This window comes from Myotis brandtii, unplaced genomic scaffold (genome assembly GCF_000412655.1).
Source record: "Myotis brandtii unplaced genomic scaffold, ASM41265v1 scaffold231, whole genome shotgun sequence".
Lineage (NCBI taxonomy): Eukaryota > Metazoa > Chordata > Mammalia > Chiroptera > Vespertilionidae > Myotis > Myotis brandtii.
The window spans coordinates 1,924,008-1,934,232 of NW_005358689.1; the positions used below are offsets into that span (position 1 = coordinate 1,924,008).

At 59.4% G+C, this 10,225-nt stretch overlaps 2 protein-coding genes across 3 annotated transcripts; both read right to left on the minus strand.

Annotated features, from left to right (window-relative positions):
- Nucleotides 1-3,023: 3,023 nt before the first annotated feature.
- On the minus strand, nt 3,024-6,774 carry PYCR2 (pyrroline-5-carboxylate reductase family, member 2). 2 transcript variants are annotated; one of them, XM_014539966.1, is made up of 7 exons: nt 6,639-6,774; nt 5,360-5,539; nt 5,043-5,264; nt 4,737-4,829; nt 4,421-4,584; nt 3,427-3,593; nt 3,024-3,275 (listed from the first exon to the last, which is right to left on the minus strand). In XM_014539966.1, exons 1-6 carry the CDS (start codon nt 6,666-6,668, stop codon nt 3,428-3,430), a joined length of 855 nt encoding a protein of 284 aa, XP_014395452.1. In that variant the 5' UTR covers nt 6,669-6,774; the 3' UTR covers nt 3,024-3,275; nt 3,427. The 2 variants fall into 2 exon arrangements, with proteins under 2 accessions (XP_014395452.1, XP_014395451.1); XM_014539965.1 differs by having other exon boundaries at nt 3,024-3,317; nt 6,639-6,773.
- Nucleotides 6,775-7,101: 327 nt separating this feature from the next.
- Nucleotides 7,102-10,111, minus strand: LOC102243266 (left-right determination factor 1; the record flags this gene model as incomplete). Its single annotated transcript, XM_014539921.1, has 3 exons — nt 7,102-8,311; nt 9,242-9,484; nt 9,645-10,111. Coding segments are annotated over 3 exons (1,074 nt in total), but the record flags the coding sequence as incomplete, so codon positions are not given.
- Nucleotides 10,112-10,225: the final 114 nt, after the last annotated feature.

Below are 10,225 nucleotides of genomic sequence, written 5' to 3' on the forward strand. Positions count from 1 at the left end.
GGCTCCACGTTTGCGGGCCGAGTGAAGGCACGGACGGATGCACGTGAGTAGGGCTGTCAGGTGCTTCTCACACCTCATCCTGTGCAGTCCTCACGCGGCTGAGCAAGTACCGGGTTGTGCAGGAAGGCTGGCTTCTCTCTCCACCCTCCCTACCTCCCTGCCCCCCGCGACCCCTGGGCCTTCTCTTGACCTGGGCCTCCATTTCCCATGGAGGGTCCTGACACATGAGTAAGTTGCATTTTATGTGCCCGTAATAAGATCTAAATAAATACACATCCATTGACAATCATCTCGGCTTTTCACCTGTCTCCCTGGACACCCGGGAATGTTGGCTTCGGGCCACAATCAGCTCCATTCAATTTAACAATCTATGTTGTTCTCCCCTCCCGCCCCCCAGCGGGGTCCTGCCAGGTGGTGGCTCTCGTGCTGAGGGGCAGACGCTCTGGGCGGGATTTAGGTGGGAGGCGAGGATCTGCCACACTGAGAGAGGCCAGAAAGGCAAGGCGGCATTTCCAGGGGAGGCAATGGGGTGAGCAGAAACAGTGGGGAGCGTAGTTAGGGTATGTCTGGGGTCCAGACAGAGGGAGCGTTTTGAAGAGCTGAGGGTAATAAGATTGGAAAGAGAGCTCAATACATGCATTTCCTCTCCATTTCCCTTCCTTTAAAAGATTTTGAGCCTGGCCGGTATTGCTCAGTGGTTGAGTGCGACCCATGAACCAACAGGTCCCTGGTTCCATTCTCGATCAGGGCACATGCCTAGGTTGCGAGCTCCATCCCCAGGAGGATGCAGCCCATCAATGTTTCTCTTTCATTGATGTTTCTATCCCTCTATCCCTCTCCCTTCCTCTCTCTCTAAAATCAATAAAAAATAATTTTTTTGAGAACCAGGTCTGGAGCCAGGGATGCCCGGGGACAGGGCTCGCGTGACCCAGACCAGAGCTCTGGCTCCACCCGGCCCTGGCTCTGGGGCCGGTCTCCCAGCCCCCTTCTCTGAGCCCCCAGCTCCTTAGCGATGCCCATAAAATCCACGGCAGCCTCGGTCTCCACACGCCCTCCTCACTCCATCCTCCCCTCCCGCCAGACAGCAGCCCAGCCCCTAATAAGCTCGCCTGGTGGGGTGGGTGGGGGCTGCCATTGTCCTCATTTGCAGGTAAGTTCCTGGAGGGTAAGTAGGTCGGTGGCCCAAGGTCAAGTGACCAGTGACAGATCTCTCAAGGCCTCTTGAGCAAGACTGGCCTTACCCATCAGATGACCTTCCTCAGCCCTGGACGCCCGGGAGGGCCCAGGTGTGGGGGCAGCCAGGAGGGTGGCCACCCACCTTGCCCTCCTGGGATGGCCGAGAGGGTGGCGAGGGGCAGAGGGGAAGTGCTGTCCCCCACAAAAAAAAAAAATGACCCCCATTGCTAACCAACGCTAAGCTGCTCTGCTTTGTGAACACACGAATCACCTGCCACAGCTGGCACGCGGGCACCCAGCTGGCATGTGGAGCACCCAGCTGGCACGCGAGGCACCCAGCGGGGTAGGGTTTCTCCCCTGGACCCCGCACCCTGGCTGCTGTAGCCCCGCTGGTGGGCCTGGGGCTCTCACTGGTTAGTGCCTGGCGCCCTCTAGTGGTGCAGGCGAGCCTTCCCTCTGCAGCCGGCCAGTGGGGCCGGGACAGAGCTGGGCCTCCAGGACCAACTTTCCTTGGGGCCTGCTGCGCAGGGAGCCGCCTGCTGCCTTCAGAGCTCGTCTCCGAGACGCCTGGGAGGGAACCCGGAAGGAGGACTTGGACTCCGGAGGCTGGGGTCCTGACCCAGCTCCCCTAGTTGCTTAGCTGCTCACACACCCGCCCCCCTGCCTGCAGTGTGTGGGCTGCAGAAAGGGGGGGGAGGGGTGCTGTGGCAGGGCCACCCGGCTGTGGACAGCAGGGGAGTGCAGTCAGGCTCTCCAGTGCCCCTCGGAGCGTTGCTTAGCAACGGTTACCTAGGGACACGGATGAAGCCTGGTGTGTTTGTGCTCCCGCGTGGCCAATGGGGAGCAGTGGAGACATTTTTTTAACCTTCTAACTATGGAGCTGATACCTACGTGTGGCAACCGGCAATCTAAAGTAAAATAAAGGAAAAAATCAAGTGGGACGCCAACCGCAATCCCACTGCCCCAAAGTAACTACTGCGCGCAGTGGGGCCAGAGCTTTGGGGTGCTGAGAGGAGTGAGTTATGAAATGGGGACTGAGGCCTGCTCCAGGGGGAGGAGGCTGGGGAGGGGTATTTGGTCAGCCCCTCCCTCTCCTCGCGCTGCCTTTTCCTCTGCCTTCCCGTCTTTTCCTCATCTCTCTGCGTCCACATCTGTCCTCGGCCCCTGTGCAACTCGGGACAAGGCCAGGGTGTTACTGACTAGGGTGCACGGAGGCCTCACGGGACACTTGGCACGTTTATTCGAAACGCTGCGCTACCCTCAACAGCAGCCTTTCTCCTAAAATGCTTGCAGGGGGCGTTCAGCTGCTTTCCCGAGGCTCGGGCATCTGGGGAGACACTGCACAGCTCTGAAACCTCTGCCCAGAGCCGGGCACACTGGGGCCTTGGACCTCCTCCGGATGCCAACCTCTGGCTCTGCCAGCCCAGGGCCAGCCAGCCCACTGAGGAGGAGGGCGCTGGGAGGGCAGGCCCGAGGTCCAAGGAAGAGATACCAGAACTGTTTTCCAAGAGGGGACCCTTTCCCCGTCTTCCTGGAGGACCGGGGCCACAGCCACCTTCAGTCAAAGCTGGCCCCGGCCAGACCTGGGCGAAGCTTCGAGGGGAAGGGCTCGCCTGAGCCCCGTGTGCGCACCAAGGCATCAGCCAGGGCCTGGCAGTTGGGAGGTTCTCAGTAAAGGTATGTGGGTGGGTTTAGGCCTGGAAGGGGGTGGCCTCCTGTCACCTTGGGCAGCTGCCAGCAGGCCTAGTGCATTCGAGCCTCAGACAGTGCTCCCCACAGACACAGGGCCTCGAGTCCTCTAGAACCATGACTTACAACGAAGCAGAGCAAAAGCAGAAAAGCGGGGGTAATAAAAAATAAAACTTTATTAAAGCGGCTAAACTTAGCGGGACCGAATCATACTTTGTCAGTGCAGCACAGTCTCACCCTGTGCGTTCCTGCTGCGGACAATTCCAAGCTGCTTGCGCTCATGCAAAGAGGATGCCCTTGTCGTGTGTTGCGCCCCTCACCTCCTTGACGTGGCATCACACTGACGCTGCTCTGGGCTCCCGGTGGGGGACCACAGTGGGAATGTGTGGGGTTCACCTGGCTTCTAGCATCTACCGCCCCTGCCCAGCATCTTCCGACGAGGGCTGCTTGGTCTGAACAGATTTAAGGAGCTTTTACACAAGGATCTGGAGACGGCTGAGCCTGTTCTCACCCTGCCCGGCCTCTCGGGCGAGGGCCCTGTCACCGAGGGGCGGGGGCTACCTTAGTCCTTCTTGCCTCCCGGGGCCGGGTTTCTGGTGAGGACCTTCCCGGAGCTGTAGGGGGTCAGCGTGGTCACTGTCGGGGACTCCAGCTTCACTCTGTCCAGCAGGGTCTTCTTGAGGGCGGCTGGGGAGACCTTTTCCTGGTCGGCCATGGACTGCAGCTCTCTGGAGACGGCGCCCGAGAGGGGAGGAGGAGGGAGGCATTAAACCCTGGAGCCAGACCGTCTCAAGGCTTCCCCACCCACATAACTCCCACCCTTGCTGACTGGATACCACCCCAAATTAGAAGCCCTACACACCAAACACTCCCCCACCTTCTTAGACCTCTCCTCGCGCTGCCTTTTCCTCTCCTTTTTTCTTTTTTCGTTAATCCTCCCCCTAGGATATTTTTCCATTGATTTTTCAGAGAGTGGAAGGGAAGGGGAGAGACAGAGAGAAACATCGATGTGACAGAGACGCATCGAGTGGGTGTCTCCTGCAAGAACCCCAACCAGGGTCGGGGATCGAGCCTGCAACCAAAGTACATGCCCTTGACAGGAATTGAAGCCAGAACCCTTCAGTCTGCAGGCTGACGCTCTATCCTCTGAGCCAAACTGGCGAGGGCTGGACGTGCTCTTTAACTAACGATGGGTTACTACCTAGATGTAGGGCACCAAGTGTGTCTGTGATCATAAGGGGAGAGAGACAGTGTGGAGAGTCACAGGGTTTGAAGTCATGAACTTGAAGCTGAACCCTGTGTCCATCACTTACTAGCCCTTTGGCATGGGGAAAACTGTCCGAGTCTCAGCCTCCTCACCCACCAATCAAAGCTGATCCCGACAATGGAACTGTGGGGAGAACTAAATGACGTAAGGCCTGCAAACCTTCAGCTACTAAGTGGTGGCTACGAACAGCACAGGTTCCAACATGGCGAATGGGACCAAAGACGACTGGTTCAGCCCAGCCCAGGGGCCGGCTGGGAACGGGGGCCTGGGCGGAGGAGAGAGACCCACCGTGTGCGGATGCAGGAGGCCTCGACGGCGTTGATGAGCAGGGAGCGGAAGCCCCCGCTCTCCAGGAAGTGCAGGGCATGGATGGTGGCGCCCCCGGGGGAGCAGACATTGTCCTTGAGCTGGCCTGGGTGCTGCTCCGAGTCCAACAGCATCTTGGCAGCGCCCTGGAGCACAAGCGGGAAGTGAGAGGAACACACCTTCCCCAGGCCTTGCCCCAGCTTCCGCACCAAGCCCTGCCCCAACTCACTGACCCACACGACACCCCCCGCCCCCAGGCCACGCCCTGGCTCAGAACACGCAGAGGGAAGGTACTAACCAGCAAGGCCTGGGCCCCCAGCCGGATCGCCAGGCGCCGCGGGAGGCCCATCTTCACCCCACCGTCAGCGAGCGCGTCCAGGGCCATGAACGCCTGTGGAGACACTCGGTGAGTCTCGGGGCAGCAGGCACTCAAGGGCACCCCCGAGGGCCTGCTTTCCCCGATGACTGGAGCTAGAGCCCAGGACCAGTGTCCCCCACCAGCTCCCCAGAGGTGGGGGCCCCCCGGCCCCCGCAGCCTGCCAGCCCAGCCTGCTCCGAGTCCCCAGGAGGCTGAGGAAGCCGATGTGAGGGAGTGAGGGCTCACGTAGGCGGGCCCGCTGCCGCTGAGCCCCGTCACGGCGTCAATCAGGTCTTCCTCCACCTCCGTGCAGAAGCCCACGCTACTCATGAGCTGCTCCAGGAGCTGCCCGTCCTCCACCAGGGCGTGCGTGCCCGTGGCGTACACCGTGGCGCCCTCCCGCACCACCACGGGCGTGTTGGTCATGCAGCGGATCACCTTGGGGGCCGGCTGGAAGGCCGTCAGCTTCTGCAGGGAGGAAGAGGGCGAGGGAGTTGCTAGGGCACGGCTCCTGCGAGCGGCCCCCCGCCCCTCCCACCGCGCCCGGGAGCTGAGCCCGGCACCTTCTCCACGGAGCTAATGGTGACGCCGGCGGCACAGGAGACCACGATGTGCCTGGCCTGGACGTCGGCCCCGATCTCGTCCAGGATGAAGGGGATGATGTGCGGCTTCACGGCCAGGAATAGGACGTCGCTATGCCTGACCGTCTCCTTGTTGCTCCGGGTCAGGTTCACCCCCAACTTCTGCGGGAGGAAACTGCCTGCTCACAGTGCGGGTGAGGGCGGCCTCGCCGGGCACAGGCCCTCCCAGGGAGCAGCTGAACCCCTGCGGAGACGCCTATGCCAGCCGCAGCTGGGAATGCCCTGCCTTGTCCCTTAGGGTCTGCCCCTAACCCAGCCGTGGGCAAACTACGGCCCGCGGGCCAGATCCAGCCCATTTGAAATGAAAAAAACTAAAAAAAAAAAAAAAAAAAAAGACCGTACCCTTTTATGTAATGATGTTTACTTTGAATTTATATTAGTTCACACAAACACTCCATCCATGCTTTTGTTCCGGCCCTCCGGTCCAGTTTAAGAACTCATTGTGGCCCTCGAGTCAAAAAGTTTGCCCACCCCTGGCCTAACCCCACTGGCACATGCTACTACTGGGCAAGGGAGCACAGGTGCAGAGCATGGACCCGCGTCTCCATGGCAACCAGGAACCGGCTGTCCCACATCCCCACCGGCGTCTGCCAGGCCAGGCACCCCTGTGCCAGGTAAGAAATCTCCAGGGCTGGGAAGTGACACAGGCCCTAACCCATCTGGCGTCCGTGCGGTCCAGGGCGGGCTGCAGGCACCCCTCCCTGCGGGACTCCGGTGCTGGGAGCACCAGCCATCCTCCGCACAGACGCTGCCTGTCATCTGCCTCCTTGGTCCTCCCCTCCCACACGGCCCAGGTGTGGGCTGAAGACTGGGAATGCTCTTTGCAGAGAGAGAGGAACAGCTACCATGCCTGGCTCCTTCCTGCCTCACTAACTCAGCAAAGTGGCTACTGCGCTCTCCATTTTTATAGGGACAACTGAGGCTCAAAGTGCCCTAAGGACACGCAGACAGTCCATGAAGACAAACCCATATTTGCTGGGAACCTCCTACGAGCCAGATGCTTTCCATGCGCAAATATTTCAATTAATCTAACCGCCCCAGTGCTTGCATTTGAATCCCCGTCTGTTGGCCTGGGGGGAGGCGGAGGATCCTGATGCTACAGATGTGGGGGGTTGGGGGGTAGTCAGGCGGCTGATGACCAGCTCGGGGGCTCCAGCGACTCAGGCCACCCTCCTGGGCCTCCCCCCTCGGCCGCACCTACCCTGAGCGCGGACACCGTGGGCAGGTCCATGTCCGGGGAGCTGGCGATGATCTTGTGAGCCGACAGGATGCCTGCAGCAGACGGGGCTCTTCAGCTGGGGGGCCGTGGCCCCGTGCTCCCCGCGGGGAGGCAGAACCCAAACCCACTAGGCTCCCGGGTGGCACTTTCCAGGAACCAGGAGAAAGCGATCTGTGTGCAAAACGGGCCAGCAGAGGGCGCCCCTAGGCCACGCTTTCCCAACAGCCAGCAGTTGTGGCTTTCAGCCCTGCCTGGGAAAATGTCTAGGAAGCTGTAGAGCAGCGGTTCTCAACCTGTGGGTCGCGACCCCTTTGGCGGTCGAACGACCCTTTCACAGGGGTCGCCTAAGACCATCCTGCATATCAGATATTTACATGACGATTCATAACAGTAGCAACATGACAGTGATGAAGTAGCAACGAAAATAATGTTATGGTTGGGGGTCACCACATGAGGAACTGTATTTAAAGGGCCAGAAGGTTGAGAACCACTGTTCTAAAGTGTGATAGCCAACAATTTCAACACTTGCTCCCCGTACCTGCCCCAACAGTTACAGGAGTGACCACATTACTGTAGTACTGATGACCAGATTTTCTTATTTGATCGCAAGTCGAATTGAAAAGAGTAAACACGTCGACAACAATGACAAGATTTCGGCTTCCATTCTAAGCGGACGGGCACCTGGAATCTGAATGCATGTCAGTCCTAGCTTCCTGTCCTTCTGAACTGAGACCTTGACCATGTCTTCTTGTAGCTCTTTCCTTCGTTTTCTCATCACGTTAACCTTGTCCCTCTAGAACGTTCTGTTTCCTCAACAACGGGCAGGCTTCTTGGTAAAATATAAAAACACAGAATAAAATGCGTTTTCTTTCTTTCTTGCAAAATGCCCTCCGTATCTGAGACGAGAACGCACAACCCATACTTGAGCCTCGGTTTGAAGCCCGGAGTGGCAGCTGGATCTCTAGCCCATACCAGAGCTCAGCCCAGCTCCTGGGAGAGGGCAACAATGGCAAATGGGCGTTTCCGCTCATAGATTACAGAACCTACACAGGTAAGTGCTTAGGATATAGTGCAGCGGATAATACGAAGGAGAGAGAAGCCTGGACAGGCTGCCCGGTGACCAGGGAGTCTTGTTCCTGGGGAGCGAATATTAGGAGGTGAGCTGAATGGTCAGAGGAAGCGAATTCAGAGAGCACAGAGCATCTGCCCATCAGCAACCCCCGTCTCTCCTGGTACCTGGGACACTTCTGAAGCGCCCACGTCAAGCCCCACGGTGGCCGTGCCCAGCGCCCTACGGCTCCAGCCGCCTTGGCACGAGCGCCCCGTCCGAGGCGCAGCTGCACTTCTGCACCCGCATGTCGGGCAGGCTGACCACCTGGGCGCGGAGCCTGCCGCCCTCCTTGATGCCGACGATCATGGGCAGCGAGGTGGTCTCCGAGGCGATGCACTGCCTCGGCCCCAGGAACGGCCACTTGAAGGTCAGGGCCTGCGGGGGCTGCTGGCAGGTGCCCACGCACTCATAGGCCAGGAAGCCCGGGGGCTCCAGCACCCAGTGCTCGGCCCACTTCATCCCCTGCAGGTCAATGTACATCTCCTGGCGGCAGCAGCGGGTCCCCTTGGTCACTGGGGCCTCGGGGTCACAGTTGCCCTGAGCTCTGTGGGGGGCAAGGAGAGGCGGGGGCAGAGGTCAGTTGGGAGGACTGAGGTCAGGGGACCCAGGGCGGGGCCCGGTGGGGCATCTGGGAGGGAGACGTGCGATGCATCTCCCGTGATGTTAAAAAAGCTGCATGTGTGTGATAAATGGTGAATGAATAAACATCCAAAACATAAATGAGTTCCTGTTTGTTAAAGGTCTCCTAGTATTCCAGGCACTGAACGAGGGACTTCACATGTCATCTCAGCTGGCACCTGCCTGTATCCTGACATACACCTCAGTGAGGGTCCAGCGTTATCCCTATGACCCTGAGGACGCGGGGACCCAAAGGTGTGAAGCGACATGCCAGAGGCCCTGCAGCCATGGCAGGAAGAGCTCCATGGAACGCAGGCTGTGTGATTCCTCAGGCCTGGGACTCCATGAAGAATCCAGGGTGTCAGGGGAAAGCTGTTCAACTTAGCAGCAGCTCATGCTAATAGTTTTCAAAGACTTAATTATGGGTGCCTGGCTGGGTGTCCACCCAGGAACCAAAAGGTCACTGGTTCAATTCCCAGTCAGGGCACATACCCAGGTTGTGGGCTTGATCCCCAGTAGGGGGCATGCAGGAGGTGGCTAATGGATGATGTTTCTCTCTCATCATTGATCTTTCTATCTCTCTCTCCCTCTCCTTTCCTCTCTCTCTAAAAATCAATAAAAACATATTTAACAAAAAAGAATTAATCATGGAAAAGGGTAAAATGAAATTAGATGATTGGAATAATGTGTGTCAATGACAACATAAAAACCCATTGAAAATATCTGAAGATGTTTTTCAATAAAATGTTTGAATAAAAAGTTTCACCATTAGAAACGGACATGCAGTGGGGATGGCTGGCCTCCTGGGCTGTCTGCTCACCCGCCCGGTGACCCCACTCCTCCCCGCAGGACCTACCCGAAGTCCCCGAGGTCCAGGGTGTGCAGCTCCAGCTGGGGCTCGCCCTGCGCGCCGTCCCAAGGCCCCTGGGAGGCAAAGCGGACCAGCCTGTGGGCGCTGGAGGCCAGCGGGCCCAGGTGCTCCCGCTGCACTGACACCTGCAGCAGCAGCGGCTCCTGGGGCCGGCTCAGCTGCTGCCAGAAGTTCACGGCCTCGGTCACGTCGAAGGCCTTCCAGCCGCTCTCGTGGATGGACACCAGCCTGCGACACAGGCGGGACCCGGGCTCTGAGTAGTGGGGCCCGGGAAGCCCCTCCCACCGCCTCCCATCCCTCTCCCCGAGATAGACCCCCTGCTCGCCCCCTCCTGTCCTCCCCTTTTCCTCTACCCTCTCCCCCCAGCACCCCCGGGCAACCTCCCCACCTGGAGTCAATGAGGGAGGTGCGGTTGGAGCCATCAGCACGGACGTGCAGCCACTCGATGGTGACCCGGGCCAGGTCGCTGCGAGGGGACAGCCTCTCGTGCCTGCGGAGCGCGGCCTCGGGGACCGGCTCCTGGAAGAGGCGCAGCACAGCCTGCACCAGCTCGCTGTTGGGGGGCAGCCGCCGCTCCATGCTGAGCACCAGCAGGTGCGTGGAGGCCTCGGACACCAGGAACCTGCCGGCCACCTCTGGGGACAACAGCAGGATCAGTGTGGCCTCTCCAGCCAAGGGGGCAGCTCTGAGGGGGGCAGGGCTGGGCCTGGGTTTCCCCAGAAACGCACAGGGAGAACCTGGGGCCTGGGAAATGGGGGGCCAGGTGCGAAAGAGAGCACCTCCACCTTCAAAAACTCCCGGCCCTGCTGGTGTGGCTCGGTGGTTGCCCACTGACCCATGATCCAGGAGGTCAGGGTTCGACTCCCGGTCAGGGCACATGCCTGGGTTGCGGGCTCGGTCCCCAGGGTGGGGCGTGCAGGAGGCAGCCGATGGATGAAGTTTCTCTCTCGTTGATGTTTCTATCTCTCT